Raw genomic sequence first — 19,844 nt, forward strand, 5'->3', positions numbered from 1 at the left:
AAGCTGTGAAATCTCTTCGCTAGGAACCAGGTGTGCGACTGACTTTGCTGAAGTCCCCTCAATCCTCATGGAGTACTTTGCCACTGACTACAGAGTCATCAGCCAGTTTGCACGTCATTATGAAACTGGACAGGTACGCACATCCCTCAGAATAAAAGTAAAATGAAGACTTTGCACTAAAAAACATTACTTGGTGTTTGTGGGGAGATACTTTAGTAATATGAATGCCTTCATTTTTCATTTTTAACTGTGATGGTCCACGGTCCAGTGTTTTAGGATTATTAGAGATGTATTTGTGGAGATGGAATGTAATGTTCATAATTAGGTTTTTATTGGTGTATATTACCAGAAACTCAGCACTGTGTTTTTGTTACCTTAGATAGAGCCATTTTTTATCTGCAGAGTGAGCAGTCCTCCATCCATGACATGTTGCACTTCCATGTTTCTACAGTAGCCCAGAATGGACAAACTAAAGACTGGCTTTAGAGAGGGCCTTTAATGCTTTTCACGTGTTTTACAGTACCTGTAGGGGAGAAGTTGACATGCTCCATCAGTTGCAATCTGCAGCTTCATTGTTAGACACCACTTAATCCTACACGTTGGACCTTTTAAAGATTTTGTCACATCAGCTGTTCTCATGTAAACCTTCTCAATTCACTGTGTGTATGTCATTGTCTACTCAGCCTCTGCCTGAGAGTATGGTGGCTCGTCTGTGTGAGTCAAAGAAGGTGTGTGGAGCTGCAGACACCCAGCTACAGGTACAATGACCATCCTCATGCACATCATTTACAATTATATTAAAGTATGTTCTTTTAAGATAAAAGGTTTAGAAATGTGACCTGTTAATATTGATTAATTAATATGATTATTAAACTACATCTTCCTTGTGAAACACTGCTGGTTTTGCTTTTTTAGAGTTTTGATTTTTTTGTTTAACGAACAAGTGTTACACAGCCCTAAGACTGAAAAGAAAATCATAGACGTACCCATTATTAACATCTTGAAAAGTCCAATCTGACATTTAAATTTGCTAATGATGGTAAAATGGAAATATAGTTTTCATTTAAGTTTGTATTGGCAAGACTGACTCAAATGTGTGTTTAATTGTATTTTTCCTGGGCAGATTTTCTACGCCGTCTTGGATCAGATTTACCACAGTCAACCTCAGAACCGCTCTACCACAGACATCCTGAAGGAGATGCAGCAGAAATTCTACGGCTTGCCTTACACGACCAATACGGTACATCCCCTGACCGTCACGCTGGCTTTGACCTATTTTACTTTAGACTCTGAGCCCTGATTGCAGTCTCTGAAGTTGATGACGATTTACGGAAAGATCTGTGCATGACTCTCTTCTTCCCCTTTAGCTTTTCTACTCTCTTTCCACTTTCTCTTTCTCTCCTTTCTCTTGTTTCTCTCTGGTTTTATATCTTTTACCCAGGCACAGCAGCATTTAAGGGATTAAAGCCTTTTTTGAAGCCCTGCTAAAATAACAAAGCAGAGGTACACTTTGAATGAGCTCTCCCTGGGGGAAATATTTGAAACTCTTCCTCCTGGTGCTCCGTGAAAAAAAAAGCTCCCTGTTTCCCCCACTTTTGCAGCTGTGGGCGAGGGGGATGAGGCCAGGAGGGAGAAGGGGAATCAAAAACACATAATTTAGCCAGGAATGGCCTTCATAGAGCATTTACTCTGGGTTGTAATTATGTGTGGAGCCATCAGGAATACAGATTATAGAACTGCTATATATTTCCCCAAAACGTCAGTGTCCCGGCCAGCGTTTCTTCTCACTGGTGTCCTCCCACTCCTCTGCCCAGCTTCATAGATCCCTCTCCAAAGGTTGTGGTTTATGTTATACAGTTTCCCACTGTCGCCATCATTCCTCTTCAATGTTACAAACCACACTGAGAGCTCTAACAGACACTTTCACCTCTGTGCACACAGCTCACCGCAGTAGGATCGTTTTCCTCATTTGAACTCTGAGGATGATTGCAGTGCTTAAGTTTCTTGAATTGGATCATCAGAGCAAGTGAAAACAGATTTGTTTAGATCCTTCAATGACAGACTTAAACTTGTTTTCTTTTTTTAATTCACCCTCTCCAGTCTTCACCCGTCCTCATGGAAACATGGCTCGGGAAAAGTTTCCTCAGTAAAGTGAACATTTGAGTGGCTAATAGGTTACGGAGAGCCGCAGATTATAAACATTAGGGTGATACTGACATGTGTATAGTTTATAGAGCAGGGCTATCATTTCCCACTGAGCGCTGAGAGAGAGGATCAGCTGTGAGTAACACGGACCACATGCTCACCCTTGAGCTGAAGATAATATTTGGAAATAAATGGCAGAAAGCAAGACGCTCTCCCCGCCATGTTGACATTTCTTTAATCTGCAATTCTTGGCCTGAATGTTTGAGGCCAACTTCTTGCCCTTTTTTTTTTATTTTTTTAAATTTTACTGAGCTGTGTTGTTAAGGCCCTCTCAAGCACATATAATCCACATTCTCCTGTAAAAGTTGCACCTTAGCACCACAAACAAAAAGCCACAAGTTGGGTTTAGCAAGAACAAAAGAAAAGGTCTTTTATCTCACAAGAGGAAGAGAGTAGAAAGCCTGCGCTGACTTTGTTTCCTTTGTATGTAAGGATCAAAGGGATATCTCTCTGACGTGTCGTCCACTTGCACTCGCTCAGAAAAGTCTACATTAATGATTTGATGTGAAGAAGTGGAGCTGGAGACAAAGAGGAGCTTGAAAGTCTGAAAATCATTTTTGTGACATGTTGTGACGAGTGCTTTAAAGCATCTGGTCAAAGACTCAGACAGCAAACAGAATCAAATAAAAGGCTTGTTTTCCCACAGGTTTGAATTCTGAACTAAAGAACTGCAAAAGCACAAAGCAGCCTCACTGCAAAAAAAGGAAAGCTAAAAATGAAATAAATATTGCTTTCTAGAGAAATTATGTAATGCTCATGGAATTATCTGTCCATACAGTAAGATGATTTTTACTTGACAACACGAAGTAAGTAGGCTCTGAAAAAACGTTTTTTAAAATTAGGGGAAATGCTGGTTTTTACTACAAAATACTTGAGACCTGACTTGTAAGTGAAATACACTGAATATTAGCAAATAATTCTTCATTCAGTTGTTTCATTTGTCATCATTTATTACAGCATGAAAACTGAAGGCCAAGAAACCAAGAAAAGTCAATAATTTAGTGGAAAATTACTCGATACTAGTGGAGTTTTATTGTGAAAGAGTGTTATGTGGCTCCTCTCCATCCTATGTAGCTTGTTTTACTAGTCTGAATCTCTCTTGTTTCTAATGCAAGATTCTCAGTCTTGGCAAACATAGACTTGTTTTTATACATCAGCATAATCATTTGTCGGTGTGTCAGTGTTTTGCTCTGTCTAATTCATGTGAATATATATGAACTCCAAACAGCTAGAAAAGGCTTCTAACCAACATGACCCGAGGCACCAAATCACCGCTGCGTTCAGCTGACAAAGCAAACTCTGTCAACTTCAGCTTGCCCGTACGTTTCTGAGCCAGAACTCCTCTCAAGAGTGCTATTTACTCTTATTAGAGTCACTGCAGCCCAGAAGAGTCTCATCAAGTCGACACTTTGGAGCTTAAGCGTTTTTAACGCTGTTGGATCAGCTGGACCTCATAAGACCACAGAGCTCTCTCCCATAACGCTGAGGATGAGCAGCCCCCATTTTAAGCTCTCAAACAGCTGTTTTAGACAGCTGTTTACAACACTTTGTCAGGCAGTAATATAACTCTGAAGATATTTGTCATGCAAGTGTAAGAGATATTTTCTTTTTTTATTTTGTACTCCTTGTTTTACCTCCTACATCTGACTTCAGTACGTTGCTATGATAAGATGTAGATGCAAGATCAGGGAAATGATTTACAATAGAAAAAAATCAGAAAGAAAATTATCCTGATCAGTGCAAATATAAAAACTCACAGGAACAAAAACACTCTCAGTAGTCAAACCTCTGGTAAACAAACATTTAAAGCCAAATAATAGGTAAAAGAAAACAGCAGAATATTAAAAGAACTTGTGATATTAAAATAGGAAAATAAATCACAATCACAATGCCATATGTATTTCCATATGTGTATAACGGCACCAACATTTTTGCAGTATTTGATGTACAGCAAATGTAGTATATTTCTATTATATTTTTTAATATATTATATTTTAGAAGTGTTTAAAGTGAGATATCAGCTAAATTTACCGTGATAAAGCTGCTATATTTAATATTTTTATATTAAAAAACGATCACGTGATTGTGTGCAAAGTGACCAACTTACAGAGAATTGTCACTCAGCTCAGCTGTTCCACTCGTCTTTTAGGTCAGCTGTTCTGTTTTGTTTGTACTGATTGTATCAAGTGTTGACAGCAGCAGCATTTTTATTAAAAAGCTAAAAGAATGATTTCATACTAAAAAACAGCAGACTAAGCAGCAAAGCTAGTAACTAGCTGGTGAACACAATGAAGCATGTAGAGATTAAAGAGACCGATATTTGCCTCATGAGATTAAGTAAAGCTTATACTGTATATATAATATAAATGCAGAGTGAATAGTTATCATATGGCCACAAACAAGACCCAAAATAAAAGCTTTTCTTAGTTCTTATTTCATGTCTACTTCATAAGCAGCTGTTTGCTAACAAGTTAAGCAAAACAGCTTTATAAGGTGATGATACTGAACATAAATTTGTTTTCACTGCCACCAAGTAGCCAAAAACTCAGTGTAAATACAGAATTATAAACTGTCTGAATTATTCTTTTTGTCATTAAAGGGTTTGGTTTTGGGCTGCAGAGATTTAAGTATCTTTAATCACCAAGGACAATAAAACCTGCAGGGATTTTTTTCTGGCATCTGTACCGGAGCTCTGAGGTCATCTGTGTACAAACACAGTCCATAAGTTCCCTACTTCCTGTGATTCAGACAATTATTTTACTTGCAGTTGAAGTTTATAGTTATTACACTTTTTATGTGGAGGTGGAGGGAGGCGTCTGCAGTCTGTTATGGTTTAGTTAACTACAGCAGCTGCTTTCTTTTCTAAATGGCTGAATGTTTGAGTGTTTGCCAGCTGAATTCCCCCAGAGTCCCCGTTTGCAGAGATCATAAAAGAGCTCGTCTTTATAGATATGGAGAGGGGCCGCCTCAGGCGACTGCATGGAGAACAGAGGAGAGGAGCAGGGGGCTTTCTACCATTTAGGAATTTCCATGTTTCGTCCTTTAATGGAGGAGCTGGCAGTTTGTGATTTAATGTTTTCTTATTGAGGTTTGTTGGAGGAACGGTGATTTTCCACTAATATTGTGACAGCAGTGAAGACAACAGAAGCAGCTTAAATGATTTTAAACTAAAACTGATGGAACGGTAACTCGAACAAATATAAGGCTTTTTGCTTGTTGTGGTTTTTTCACTTTCATTGTATTTAGATGTTTTAAGTTGTGACCTCACATTGAGCTGCGAGCATAGAACAGCTTTTCTTTAATGGGTTTCATGAGCAGAATCGTTTGTGTTTGCCCTCTGCTACACTGCTCCCCCGCCTCACACTGTTTCTGACAATCTTATACCATTTTAAATGTTGTCAAAGCTAATCCATAGTGTGCTTCTCACTCAGGTGAAGATGATAAAGTTCTGACTCCCATTTTTTAAATTTCCTCTACAGGCATGGCAGCTGAGATTCAGCCACCTGATTGGCTATGGGGCGAAATACTACTCCTACCTCATGTCCCGAGCCGTGGCCTCCATGGTGTGGAGACAGTGCTTCGCTCAGGATCCTCTAAACAGGTGAGACTCCGAGTTATAGATTCAGTAAAAACAGAACCAGAATGAGCGATGCAGAAATGTGACTTCTATTAAATGAAAAGGGGAATACCCTCAATCACTCTACATAAGAAAAACTTGAAACTGAACATTTAGTTATGCACTGGTGTTGAACTTCATGATATGTGATTTTGGCTGAGTTAACCTAATTTCTCCCCTTTATAAAATCTATTAAATTGATCCCTCTTCTCTTAGCTACACATGGTAAAGATCCGTAGCACCTTCCAATAAATCACTTTCACAGAGGTCTAATGCAAAGGGGAACGAGCGCAGTGGAGTTTAATGCGTCACAACTATAGATTTAAATCTGTCTCTTTTTAAATACCTTTACTTTATAAAGGTTTCCCACAGTGTTTCTGCATTGGTCCCCAACTCAACTACACCAATTTGGAAGAACAGGTGTTGAAGAAGATAGCAGATCATTTTAAGTTCTATGTTGCTGCTTTGTCAAATATTCAAACCTTTTTTTTTTTTTACTATGTTTCCATTTTATATAAAGTAGTCGAGTACAGAGAATAGCAGAGGCTTCTGTATACATCCCATTAGCATTTTGGGAATACTTAGTACTTTGAGGGGGAAATGCATAACACAACAACTGAGCAGTGGTTATATTGGAAAGCCATTTCCTGCTTATGGTGGAGAAATGCAAGTACATTGTTTTCACAATACTCTCTACTTTAATGTGAGCGCTCTCTACAGCTAATAAATGCATCTTAATGTGGAGTGACTCTCAGTGGTTCTGGACCAGTGAGGTTAGACACATCCATCTCAAAGTAAAGACAGAAATATCCTCCACAAAAGGATTCTGGTTGTTATTACTACATAATGCAAGTGAGGAACTTAATCTGTAACTTCAAGCGTGTGCTTCACTCAGCTCCTGAACTGTAGCTTCCACAGAGGTATAAGGTATGTTTTGATTGATCCCTGTCCTGAATCTCTTTCTACTCCCTTGTATCCTTTGTGCTCATAGTGAAATTATTATTTGACATAAACCTGTTTTACGTTAAGAGCACTGACACAGATGGCTCCTGACAGACCGCCTGCCCTGGATACTCTTTAAGTCTTCTGCCGCCTGACATTGAACATGACATTAATATGAAACTCACGCCGAGTTGGCAGGTGTCTGCTGTGACTCACAGACACCCACCAGCATCCACATTACCAGACTCCCCCTTATCACAAGTGTTTGCCCCTGGACAAAGCACTATGGCTTTGTTTTGTAAAACGAAGCCTCTACCATATCTCCATCTAGTTGCACCCTGCAGGCTTCCCCGTTCTTTTTCTTTACTGTCTCACTGTCTTCATGTGTTCCCTCTCCCTCTGAGATTGTTTTAGTTCCACCTGCAGTTGTCAGATCTCTGTTTCCTGTCACCTGTCTGTTGTGAACAGGCATCTTTCGAGACTTGGCCTTGGGCTCTGAGTGGCAGCAGGAGCAGTGGAGGGGTTGACAGGGGAGAATACAGGTGTCTGTAACCTTATCTCTGTCTCTCTCCTGTGTTTGTCTTTCTCTTTGTCAGGGATATGGGAGAGCGTTACCGTCGGGAGATGCTGGCCCACGGAGGAGCCAAGGAACCCATGCTGATGGTGGAAGGTAACTTACCATGTACTGCGTGCATGCTGAAAGAATCAAATTTACCAGAAAAAAGTCAGTGAAGCACTTTATATTATCACCAGTTCATCGTCAAACTGTTTGACGCTTTAAAGCCTCAGGACTTCACTCCTCACTGTTTCTGACATTTTGACCCCACAGCCTTCAGGCAGCAGTTGTCTACATCATGCAGGACACTGCTCTCGGCAGATTTGGTTGTTTTGTAACAGACTTTTAACAGCTTTAGGATTCACCAGAGCTCATCTCTCTTCAGTTCAAGATTTAAAGTGTCAGGCCATTAGTTTCCAGTATCAGCGTGAGTAAAAGTAGTTGTGTAATTACTGTAACGTAATGCTGCTGAATTTGTTTTGACACGCTGGACGGCCTGAAGGGTGAACTGCTTTCGAATTTGTTTTTCTGTCTCGTGCTTGTGTAATGGAAAACAGTAAAAATGTCCACACGTAAAAAAATTCATAATTTAGGTGAATTTTACTCAGTCAGCTTTTGTTGAATTGATAAAAGTATCTAGAAGATTACAGAGGAAGAATAAATAATGAATTCTATGATTTATAAATAAATAATAAAACCAGTACATTTAAAACAGAAAACATTGTGTATTAGGAGTAGATTAAGATGCTGAACCCAGTTTCTGCCTTTGCATGGTGATAAACTAGAAAGTAACATAACTGCAAATGGGGGAATATTTAACATTATCACACAGTTTTTAGCAAAGAGATGTCACACTATTAACTACAGATGTTTAAAACTTTAAAAAATGGAAGAACTTTATTAACAGGATGTGGAAACGTAGAACATAGCGTGCTAACCAGCTAATCCCGACTCTTCCTGTCTCATTATACCACTACAGTACTCAAGAAACCCAGTCTGATAGCACAGCATCCCATAGTTTCAGCTGGCAGATGTGTAAAATAATATTGTGTAAAATACATTATTATTGGGTTGATAATCTTAAGGAAGATTCATCAATCAAAAGCAACAATTTGGAGCAACTTCTATCTACAGTGTTGAGTAAGACTGAAAAGTCTCTTGATGTTTCTTACAATGCTTTGACCTCAGTCTAAGTCTTGTAGTGTATCAACTGATTTCCACGAAATGTAACACTAACTTACAGGTTTGTCATCAGACAGAAACAGCTGTGAGTCCATTAGTCAGGTTTAGTTTTTCAGGCGTTCACAGCTGCTGTTGTGGTTTGGCCCGCTCAGTGCTTCTGCTCCCACAATACCAGTTTAACACACCTTCCACAGTTCTTATCTTTGTTTACAAGAGCTTTGTGAACCCAGAGACTCAGCCAGTCCTTCTGTGGTAGGCTGCTGCAGTAGAAATTGTCGAGTCAGCTCCCTCTGGAAGCCGTACACTATTCATGCCAGTCCAACCCCCCCCTTTTTTTTTGAGGCCAGTAATATGACCTGCTTTACTAAATGACATTTTTTTTTTTTAGCACAGACGAAATGCAGAAGGCAGGAAAGACAGACATGGATGATTATAGGTTTGAGCCCTAAGACTGCTGACTCTGCAGGGCTTAAAACTCACTGTGCCATCAACCACTTCAGATCTGCTACGCATTATTAGTCAAGCCACTGGCATGGCTTTAGAGATGCTAATGTAGTTCCACTGATCTCAACAGTTGAATCGATTAAGATAAGATTTTAACATTCATGGTCCTCAGAGGATGAATCCTACAGATTTGCATGATTGCCCTGAATTTTCATTCATGTCCCCCTTAGGATGAGTTGTGAAAACTTTGGTGATCCTCTGACTTTTCCTTTAGCAGCTCCATCAGGTCAAAATGTCTCTTCTTCCAGTTGTTTGGTTTATGTCTAGATTAAGGGTGAACCAACATGTTTTCCTCAGGATGATTCAATACAGAATCATCCTGATTTAAGAGACTGATAACCAATATTTGTAATTGATATACATTTTGCTACTATCAGAGTTAAAAACCAGTGAAGGAAAGTAATTAAGAACAATTTACACAGTTACTATACTCAAGTCCAATTTTTGTCAATTTTGAGGAGTGTTTCCATTTTTTGTTACCTCCACCCTACGACATGTTCAAGGCAAATATTATTAAATTTATCTCCACTACATTTGATTACACCAGTTACTCTTTACTTTGCAGATTCAGATTACGAAGTGTTGATAGAGTATATAGAGATTATTCGTGATGTGTAACCAATCAGATTGTTGTGGGCACAATGTTGAATTAGACCACAGAGTAGAGGCAGAGACAGGATGCTGCATCAGGGCCCATGTAGCATTGTCACAGTCATTTAATTTATTGGCAAGCTGACAAAAAATACAAAACAAAAAAAGCACAGATTCTATTGATTGGAAATGCTTCCTAACGGCTCTGATACTCAGCTGGCCTCAGCTGACAGAAGATCTAACCCCTGGACTAGATGCCTGCAAAAAAACTGACATTCCCCTCAGCCTCAGCTGCACCTTGTGTTAAGTGCTAAATGACACAGGTTAGCATGCTAACTCACTTAACTAAGATGGTGGTGATCATGGCATACAGTATACCAGCTAAACACCAGCCTGTTAGCATTGTCATTCTGAGTAGGTGAACATGCTGATTTTAGGATTTTGCTCAAAGCACCACTCTACTATCGTAAAACCCATACAGGTGCTGCGAACATGGCCGTGGACTCTGTTTTTTTGATTTTTCTCTTAGTTTTAACCGTCAAACTGTAGTTAGTCAGGTTGTGCCATATAAAGAGAGGCTGTAGTTCATCTTTATTTGGGTTTTATAGGCTACATAAAAAAAAAACTCCTTCCTCTTGTTGCCCTCTTCCTTTCATCCTCCCATCACTTCCTTCTCTCCTTGTGGAGTAGTCACTGTGGCATGTCTGGACAGAACAACAGCAGAGAGGGTGAGAGGAGGGAGAGGGAGCAGTAGTATCAGGTGACACTTGGGAGTGTACTGTAAATCCCTCCCTCAGGGTCACCTCCTCCCTCCTGCATCGGATTGTCCTTCTGACAGCTCCGACCGGGGTTGCGCCCAGCCTCTGAAATTACAGCCACCAACAGATCAGATCCTTGTTATTAAATCTACTGACCAATTAACTGTTGTTGAACTGACAGCATTTGCTTTTATGGCTCCCTTTGAAGTGGATGCTACTCTAATTATAGGCCAAGGCCCTGTGTGCAGGATAGTTATCAGGGTCATATTGATCCCTCTGGCTGTCTTTCCCAGCCATAAGTCATTGTGCAAGCCTCAAGGCTGTAAAAACGTCTGCTTTGGGAATACAACTTGGCCAAAACAATATAATTTTAGAGCAGAAAATGCAGATACATCCTGGGCAGTCTGCCGTAAAACCCGCGGATGCAGTTGTGATGGTCATCATAAACCTGTTTCTGTTGTTTCTCTTATGATAATACAGTTTATTCCACGTCTGGAGAAACTAACGTAAAACATACTCACATTTTGAAAAGAGACTCATCCACCCACCTCGCCATTTTGATGGCTACAAATGTCCTCGTAATTTATCTTCCCATCATGAAAGCCTCAGTAAGAGTTATAAAACCACATCAGTGCATGTGCTAAAACATTTAACTTTTCACCACTATTCACTTTGGGGTTGGAAGGTTCACAGCAACCATCTTGAATTCCTATTGGGGGAATGGAAAAGGATTTTGAAGCGAATAAGAAGGGCCCTTTTATGTCTATAGCAGTATTTATGCCAGAAGAGACCTGAAGACTGGAGGAAGGACACAGAATCCAGATCCAACCCATTACACATAATCCTTTCAAACAAAGACCCTTGTAAATGAAGGTGTGTAACATTTCTCTGCTGTCCCCTTTGGCGAGGTGGTAGAGGGGGCACAAGGGCATGCCGGCAACCGGAGCAGGCCCAGCAAGGCTAATCAGAGGCCAGTCTTTATCTGCGTGGCTCCCTGCCCGCTACTGGATGTTTCCCAGGAAAAGACGGTGTTGAAATGTAAACCCAGGCATTAAATCCAGGGCAGCAGCACCAGCACTGAGCGAGGCAGTCAGAGAAAAAGTGAGAGTAGAAAGGGAAAGAGGGAGTGAAAGGTGATCGACTGACTGAACTGAACCTCGGCTCCTGCCACAGAGAGGGCTTTCATGGCCCAGACTGTTCCCATAGCCCCGACGGCCGAGCGCAGAAAATGGATCTACTTGGGCCCGGTAGCCGAGTCCCAGGACCCTGTTAGTTCTTTGTCCGGAGGCAGCTTGAATAGTTCTTATGACTGCTCACATAGTCCATAATAAACCCCAAGAGCACGGTGGTCTGTACAGTCCCACAGCACTTTTGTGACCGTGATATATAGTTCTGTCTGAACAGGAGGAGACGTTTGGATTGAACTTCACAGATAAGATGTAAAGACTGCAAAATCCATAATTTACAGCCCTTAATTAGAATCAGACATGATTTGTGAAGAAAACTATCTTCCTAGTGCTCCACACAGCGCAGGTACAGAGGGAAGTGTCTTTGCTTTGATTTACTGAGAACAGTTTGTCTTTCGATGATCCCAGGGCCGTGAAGACAAAGTAATTAAAGTCCTGAAACATTTGAAGAAATACTTAACATCGCTGAAGACGCAGTGGCAGAAGGCAGGTGTTTTAGCTTTTGTTTGAGGGACATCCAAACAAATAGATGAGTTTAAATAAATGTGATACTTTGAAAAATGTTTATAATCTTAGCTGACAAATGTCTTGAGTTATTACATGAATATGTATCAACAACACTTTGAGTCCACAGGCAAGCCAGTTCCTCTGTGAGCCTGTACTGTACAGTTCCATATTCAGCACCTTTTGAGATAAATGCTAACATCATCATGCTAACATGCTCACACCTACAGTGCTAGCATGCTGATGTTTAGCGACTGATGTTATGTTTGTTAGTTTATCCGATTAGCATGCTAACATTTGCTAATTAGCCTGAACACAAAGTTGAACAAGGCTAATGGTAAGGTTAGCTTTGTACGTATTTAGTCATGAACCAAATTACTAGACATGTTCTTTAGTGATCAAAATATTGAAGTTATTGAAGTTATGATATGTAACATTTTTCCATTAAAATGTCCAAAAAGGACAACACCATTGTTCTATATTTTGTTATGTTGTACTTAGATTCGCCCAAATATTTCCAACAGTGTTCAAACCCAGTTAAGTCAGGGTTTACATGCTTTTCATTTAGTTGCCTATTGCTGTGATTTAAAAGGGAAGCATCCAATTAAACATCAGAGAGTGAGGAAGGAAGTCAGCACAGAAGACAAAACATGACACAAATAAAACATGAAAACAATTCCTTCATCCATCAACATTTCATCAATATCTGATGAGACACATCAGATGGTCCCACACTACTTCACAGCGCAATCAGCCTACTTCTTTTATTTTCATTGTTTAGATTTAGAGAGACCTCACAACAGAAATGACATATCACATACTGCTCACAGACCAGTCAATAGGATTTATGCATGGGGTCCATTAATATCATACAACCAGGTACAGTGTGCAGTATTTACGTTTTAGAATCTCACAAGTTGCACAAAACTGATTTCTGCATTTTAAACCTGCAGTCCGGGACTTTTACACCAACACCTGTTAGGTTCGAGGCCATTGTGAAGTGAGTTCACACAAAGCTGGTTAAACCTTTCACCACCTAACACATCTCTTTGTGTTTCACAGTATACTGGAGCTTATACTAGAGGAGGAGACTAAAAAGGGGAGACAAAAGTTCCTCACTTCTGATTCAATGCAGATAATATTTTATGTTTAGATGGGGGAGGGCGTTTTCTGACAATAAGAAGTTATTATACTGAGTTTTGTAGAGTTTATCCTCAACAACACAGCAAGTTTTTCTTCTTCTTTTGTTCATTTGTGAAGGAACTTACTAAACCAAGAGCCTCCTAGTGCAGTGTTTGTCGTCACCCTTGTCTTGCTTGCTTTCTGGGCCTGTCTTAAGTGCTGTTTGTAGAAAAAGCTTCCTGAACTTCAAAGGTGTAATTACAGAGGCAGCGAGCCGATGGTTTGCCTCCAGGTTCGACAGAGGTAACAGCTTTTCACACCTTGACATGTTTCAAATGGTTATGAGCAGCAGCTGAAACGGCTTCTGAAGAAGCCAGAAATGTGCAATCGTAAACTCTGACACATGTGTATGAGTGCTGTTTCATACACACACTGGGAATATGAGGCTACAGACCAGTGAGGTCGAGGCTCAGGTTACCGCACGCTGCAGTTTGTTCTTATTTTAAATGTACAAATGTGTTCGGCTGCTCCCTCCGAGTTGCATGTGGGCGTAATTGGCCCATAAAAGCAACCAATTAAATCATGAAGGAACAGAACGCAGCCAAGCCCATGAGACTGGGATTAATGGCTCTTATAAAAGGATCCGTTTCAGCAAAAAGACACTTTCCAGTGATGCTGATTAGTGCTCTACCAGCAGAATACAGGTACAAATTTAAGTGCTTGCTCTGCTTATTCTCAGGGACACACGTCACATATTGGTTTTTGAAGAAAAACTGCTAATCCGGTGGTCGACTTAATTTGACTAATAATCCAAATCATGGGAGTACTCTTTTATTTAACTGCTCTTAGATGAATGTCGGCCATCAGACTGTCTGTTCATTTCTTTCTCTGTGACAGAAAAGCTCTTTCTAGGCAGTTACTCGGATGTTTGTTAAACTCAGCCAGAATTACTTTAGCTGCAGGCTGGGCTGCAATTTTGAAACATTTCTACTGAATTCTTGTCCCCAGAGCTGTCATTAGCGAGGCTCAGAGCTGTTAGCCGGCCACGTAGGTCTTTATTCGACTGATACCCATCGCCCACCACCCTTTAACTAAATAAATGATTCTGGGGAGGCTGTCTGTGTTCTCCTGTGAGAGACACAACTCTGTTTACTTGAAAGATGATTTTTTTGTAACTTTGAGTGTAGTTGGAGGAAAATATGATATTTCTAAAAATATTTAAAAAATATTTTTAGATGTAAAGTTGCGGCTTACCTTAAGGATAATATAGGGTGGACACAACAGAACAGTACTATTTACAAGGATTGGAAGGAAGTAAACACACCCTAAAAATACCTTGATTTAACATCTTTCTGGAAATTAGAACATAATCTACTAAATGAACATCTGGCAGAAGACACAGACTAGTGATTGAGACCAGAAATTCAACAGGAAACTGTTTACTGAAGTAAGAAATCAAGTGAGAAGTAGGGTCATTTTCTCATAAACTTCCATGCAGTTAGACTTCTTTTTGAAACCAGTGGAGTCCCCCCCCGGACATGAGAAAGAATGCAGGTTTAGACCTGTTCATAGACCACTGTTTATATAAGATGAGTTTCCATGTCAAAATTGACAGAGTCGCTCTGATCTGTATTGAGGAAATAACAGTTCCAGAGTAGAAGTGGAAGCTGGAGCTGAAGAAGAAGGTCTGTGATTTGAACTTTCCCACACCAGCTTGGAAAAACTAGGCAGGAACAGAAAATGAGTAGAGTACTTTGCTTCTCCAACAAGTACTCTTGAAGTACCCTTGAGCAAAGGTCCTCGGCTGCCAATAGCCCCAGTGAGGCTGTTCAGTGGCCAGATTGTGTGCAACTGCAAAGCAGGATTTGGCTTAAAAGTTACATTCTTAATCAGTGGTTTGTCGTTGCGAAAGATCATCTGTTATTTTAAAATACTTTGTCCATTATGTGTCTTTTAACACCTGCTGTTTTGTCCAAACTCTGTTGGCCGTGTTGGCTCACACTCCGGGCCCTGAGTTGACTGTAATAGGTAGAAGCCTCGTTTCTCAATGGCTTTGTCAGTGCCATTATGAATGGAAATGGAAACTCTTAAATCCGAGATGACTCACATGGCAAAGCCTCTGTCTCAAGGCTTTCCTGACAATGGACACAAAGCACAGCCTATGTTTAATTTGGCTCTGGTTTTCCTCGGCGCGTTGCCAGAAGTCAGTGTATATACCTCTGCCCGCTGTAATGCTGTCGAGCATGCAGAGAGACTCGTACAGGACCTGTGCTGCTGAGGTGCACTTGTTGAAAAGTGTCCGGAACTACTTTTCAACAGAGCAGGTCACTGAGGTCAGTGCGTGGGGAGAAACACATTGCTGTTGAATAATAAGATATAATTTTTCGAGGCTGTGAGCGCCACCATTAAAGTTCCCTTTGCCTCCATTGTGTCCGGGCGGAGGAAGTAATCTCTAAACGGAACATATGAAGCTAAAGTTAATTCTCTGCACGGATAATGCTGGAGGTCAGTAAGAATTTGTGTGCCTCTATAAAAGAAGCTCCTCAGATCAGATACTCCTCCACAGTCTTGTTATGACTTTGAGGTTATCTGTGCATTCTTCTCGAACTCTCTCAGGGATGTGGGTTGAGAAAAAACTCACTCCTCACCGCTCATTGTTGCACCTCACTTCATCTACTGTGGGTCTCCGTGTGAGACCCAGGTGCTGACACCCCGAGCTGCTGGTGATGAGAAGCCGGTGAGGGCGCCATTGTTTACCTGACGAACTTCTTTCATGATCACACCTTCTTTTCTACCTCCATCTCGGTCTGTCCCCTCCTCCTCCACCTCCTCCTCCTCCTCCTCCTCTCTCTGCCTCTCTCATCACTCTTGTCATGTTAACTTTGCATGTTTAACACACTAACCTGCAGCAGGCGAGCCTGCAGACATCAGATCCCCCTGTGGATACACATTCAGGAAATGACATCTATTAGAGAAAGTGCTGGTGACGCTGCAGACAGCGTGTGGAGACTTCAGACTGGTAGCTGAGCCCACAGCTCTGTCTGCCCACACAATGTAACAAGAAACCAAGTAAACAGTGTGTCAGAACATGTGTGTACCTGCACACTTGTCTCTTACACTGGTGCGCTGACTGTGGAGGTGACGACCCTTGGAGTCTTGACGCTCCCGTTTGGTTTCAGTGATTCCTGTTGTGTTACTGACCCTGACCTCTGACCTCTGACTGAAAAGATGATATTCAAGCTAGGATCAGTAAAATATCTCAACACGTAATTGTCCCCTGAGAGTTCTGCTCATGAAGCCTTTTTTTTTTTTTTTAGATTAAAGCTGCGGCGACAAATATTTTTACGCTAGCTAAGTGTCAAGTGACTCAATCAGTCATAATGACGAACCGCCAGAGAATTATCATCTGACTCAGCAGTTTTCCTCAGCTCTTTGTAGACCTTTAGCGTCTTTCATCTCGTTGTTTTGGTTTTATCATTTCATGTTGCGGATGAAACCCATAATTACCACTCACAGATGAGAACAAGCTGGCTAAATAACATTCACTGTCGCACTCTAGTTAATACAATTCAATAATAAAACAATTAACGGCTGTGAGATTAAAAATGAACAGACTGACAGGTCAGAGGCAGGTATATTGAGTTGAACGTGCTCTCTTTCAGCTCACACCATGACGTTATCCTGGAATGAAACTCAGATTTCAATACTTAGGCACTTTTCTGTTACAGCTCTTATGAGGCCAGCTCTCTAAAGATGGATTTAAGTGCAACTTGATAAGCTGGCCTCAGTATACTCTCTATTAATGCTTTCTGAGGATTTTGGTCTCCACTTTAAAGCGGCCATCAACCGCCACAAGCGTCAAACGGCGGTAACGGCAGCGACATCCTTCAGCTCTTTAATTAGGGCTATCATTTATGGTTGGAAACCATTGCTTTCATGTGGGTTCCCCTGTTCCTGGGGATCCAGGGGCCTTGCGGTCGCAGCACGTCGGAGACCCCCTGTATGTCGGTATCATCTTGTAGCCGAGGGGCAGGGTGCGACCGCTCGGTAAGAAGAGATGATAATCCCTTCACTGCTCTCATGCAAGGCGATTCACTGCAGGCCGGGCCAAACCAGTGCTCGATGTCTACCTGCCGGGCCAGTTTCAAGGATGGCAGCAACATAGACTTCCTTGTGTGTGCATGTGTGTGTGTTTGTTTGACTGTCCATATCGCGCTGTGTGTCCATGCGTTCAGGATCGCTGTGTGAAACTCTTTGCGCCTCCATTCATGCGTGCCTGTGCAGACATGCATGTGTTTGCGAGTGTGTGTGCGTTGGAGGTGACCCATTCAGGAAAGAGGGGGAGGTGGGAGAGCACCTATTTACATTGGCAGCCACACAAGGGGAAATGAACTGACTTCAAAGCGGGCATGCAGCTGAATTGTAAAGCGAGCACGGGAGTCCTCCACGCATGAGCTGGCAGACAGGCTCTCAAAACACAGACAGACATTCCCAGGACTCGCTCGCCGGTTGCACAGTCATATTTGCTCTGCGGCATTGGTCACAGTCCGGTGCAGCGAGAGCGAGTGTGAGCTCTGTATCACCCCCGTAAAGCACTGTAAAATGTACAGTGCACCTTTTGTTAGAGGCAGCAGTAGAAGATGTTGAGAACTTCATTGCTGTCTTTTACTACCTGCAGTCCGTCGGATCTAAGGCCTGTTAATTGTATCCACAGGGCTCATTTCTCCGAGTGCCTGTGCCTGTTTAGACCCAGCTTCAGTGCAGAGGGAATTTGTGAGGGTGCAGGTCATCAAAGCAAAACATTCTGCAAACTTTTTGGTATGACCGGATGTGAAACATTAAGTTTTGTGGTCCTTAAACTTTCACTTTAATGGTGTACTGTGTAACTTCTTGTGGCCTGTAATCAGAGACAGAGCTATTGAAGCAAGGACTAGCAGTTTGTGAGGGCGCACATGTGATGTTTAAGATACTGTTTAAGATAAAGCTATACGTTTACATTTTTATTGAAAGACAGGTTTGTGTTATGATTTATGACGGGGTGAGAATGAGAAGAGCACAGTATTGATCTAAAAGTCCCACAGTTCAAGAATATAGGACTATAAAAACAAAACTGATACTTGAATTGATAAAAGTCACATGTTGCACCTTTTTAAAATGCAGAAATTACAATGCAGCGTTACTGTGAGTACACATGCAACTAAAAGATGCAAATGTTCAAAAATAAAACCATTCAGTACTTGAGTGTAGCGATGATGACATTGCAGAGGAACTGGTATTGGAGCAGCGGCAGCCGTTATTAATTAGATTTAAGCTTAATTTGAGTTATTAGTGACATTTACCTCAAAGCGTTTCTTAAAATGTACCTCGGAATTCTCCGTTACTGCACTGACTGCAGCTCAAGCGTTCCAAATAGAGCTGCACTATTCCAGTCAGTGAGTTTGACACAAAGTGATAGAAAACAGAAAACCAGTTCATCCCAGTTCCCCCCTCTGCCAGAGCCTTCTCCAGATGTGCACTGGCACACACACCCTTAAACCTGCTGCTCTGTGTGTTTGCGTGACAGGGATGCTGCAGAGGCAGCCCACCATCGAGGACTTCGTGGACGCGCTGGTGTCGGAGCTCAACCCGAACTTTGAGACCTTCATCATGGACTCTGAAAGCTGAAAGGTGCCTTGTGGCGCCATGGAAACGGACTCAAACCATTACCAGGCAAAGAGAGCACTGATGATGCACTGATGGACAAGAGGAGGGAGACACACACGCAGCAGGGCGTATATACTCTGCATTTAAATGAACGTTTTATACATTGCAGGTCTCTCTTAAAGTCACATTGACTTATTTGACATATTCTAACTATATTGTCAGGTAATATGTTAATTAAAGACTTGCTGCCCAACCATGAAAGCTCTTGTATTCACCATTCATGCTATTTCAGCAGGTTCCACAGTAACTCACACATACTGTTTGTTTAATATTATAAAACCACTGTGAGTTTGTGCAGAAGATTTTCACCTTTTTCTCAGCATTGATTTTTGTCATAATTAACAGAAGAATCTACAACATAATGTAACATATCCCTTTGAATTTCACTCAGTAAATATTTTTGCCATTTTAATCTCTTAATTTGACTTTATTTTCATGAGTTAATCCCACAGCTTGTATTCCCACAGTTGGGTCCTCTGTTTTCAGCTAAGCTACGGGCAGAACTTTGTTTTTTCCTGATCAAATCAGCGTGAGGAAGAATACTTAATCTGCTCTTCCTGTCATGTGGTCATTGTTTAGGCTTTAAATTAATACCGCTCCATCTGTTTTGTCTGTCAGGAGCTTTGCGGGGGGAGGAGGAGGAGGAGGTGGAGTATTGGGTGCAGGGAGGGAAATTCACTGCTTTGTCTAATAGCATTTTCAGGAATTTCAGAAATTATAGCATTGTGGTCTGGAACGCATTAGCTGTTGTATGAGAATACAAATTCAGTAAATATAAAGCTGGTCAGACATGACTTTAAAGTGGAGCCTCTTGTAGTTTGGCTTCTAAAGGAGTTTTTCGCATTTTACACAGACGCTCCAGAACGAACAGATGCGAGCAGCTGCTCCCTGTTACGCCGTCCTTGCTTGCCTCGCTCAGATATGAGACCCGAGGCAGGCGGTCGAGGAGCAGCTTCGCACAGTTACTGAAGGTG

The 19,844-nt window shown here is 41.4% G+C and overlaps 1 protein-coding gene across 1 annotated transcript in view; it reads left to right on the forward strand.

The window, feature by feature from the left end:
- LOC119010273 (mitochondrial intermediate peptidase-like) overlaps window positions 1-19,282 on the forward strand; it is a 27,705-nt gene extending 8,423 nt beyond the window's left edge. Inside the window, exons 14-19 of the mRNA XM_037082272.1 lie at window positions 24-133; window positions 684-758; window positions 1,124-1,240; window positions 5,685-5,806; window positions 7,360-7,433; window positions 18,731-19,282. Of these exons, the coding sequence (XP_036938167.1) occupies window positions 24-133; window positions 684-758; window positions 1,124-1,240; window positions 5,685-5,806; window positions 7,360-7,433; window positions 18,731-18,831 (599 nt within the window). The 3' untranslated portion in view covers window positions 18,832-19,282. The remainder of the gene's footprint in view (window positions 1-23; window positions 134-683; window positions 759-1,123; window positions 1,241-5,684; window positions 5,807-7,359; window positions 7,434-18,730) is intronic.
- The last annotated feature ends 562 nt before the right edge of the window (window positions 19,283-19,844 follow it).

Source organism: Acanthopagrus latus, chromosome 2 (assembly GCF_904848185.1).
Source record: "Acanthopagrus latus isolate v.2019 chromosome 2, fAcaLat1.1, whole genome shotgun sequence".
In the NCBI taxonomy this organism is placed as follows: Eukaryota; Metazoa; Chordata; class Actinopteri; order Spariformes; family Sparidae; genus Acanthopagrus; species Acanthopagrus latus.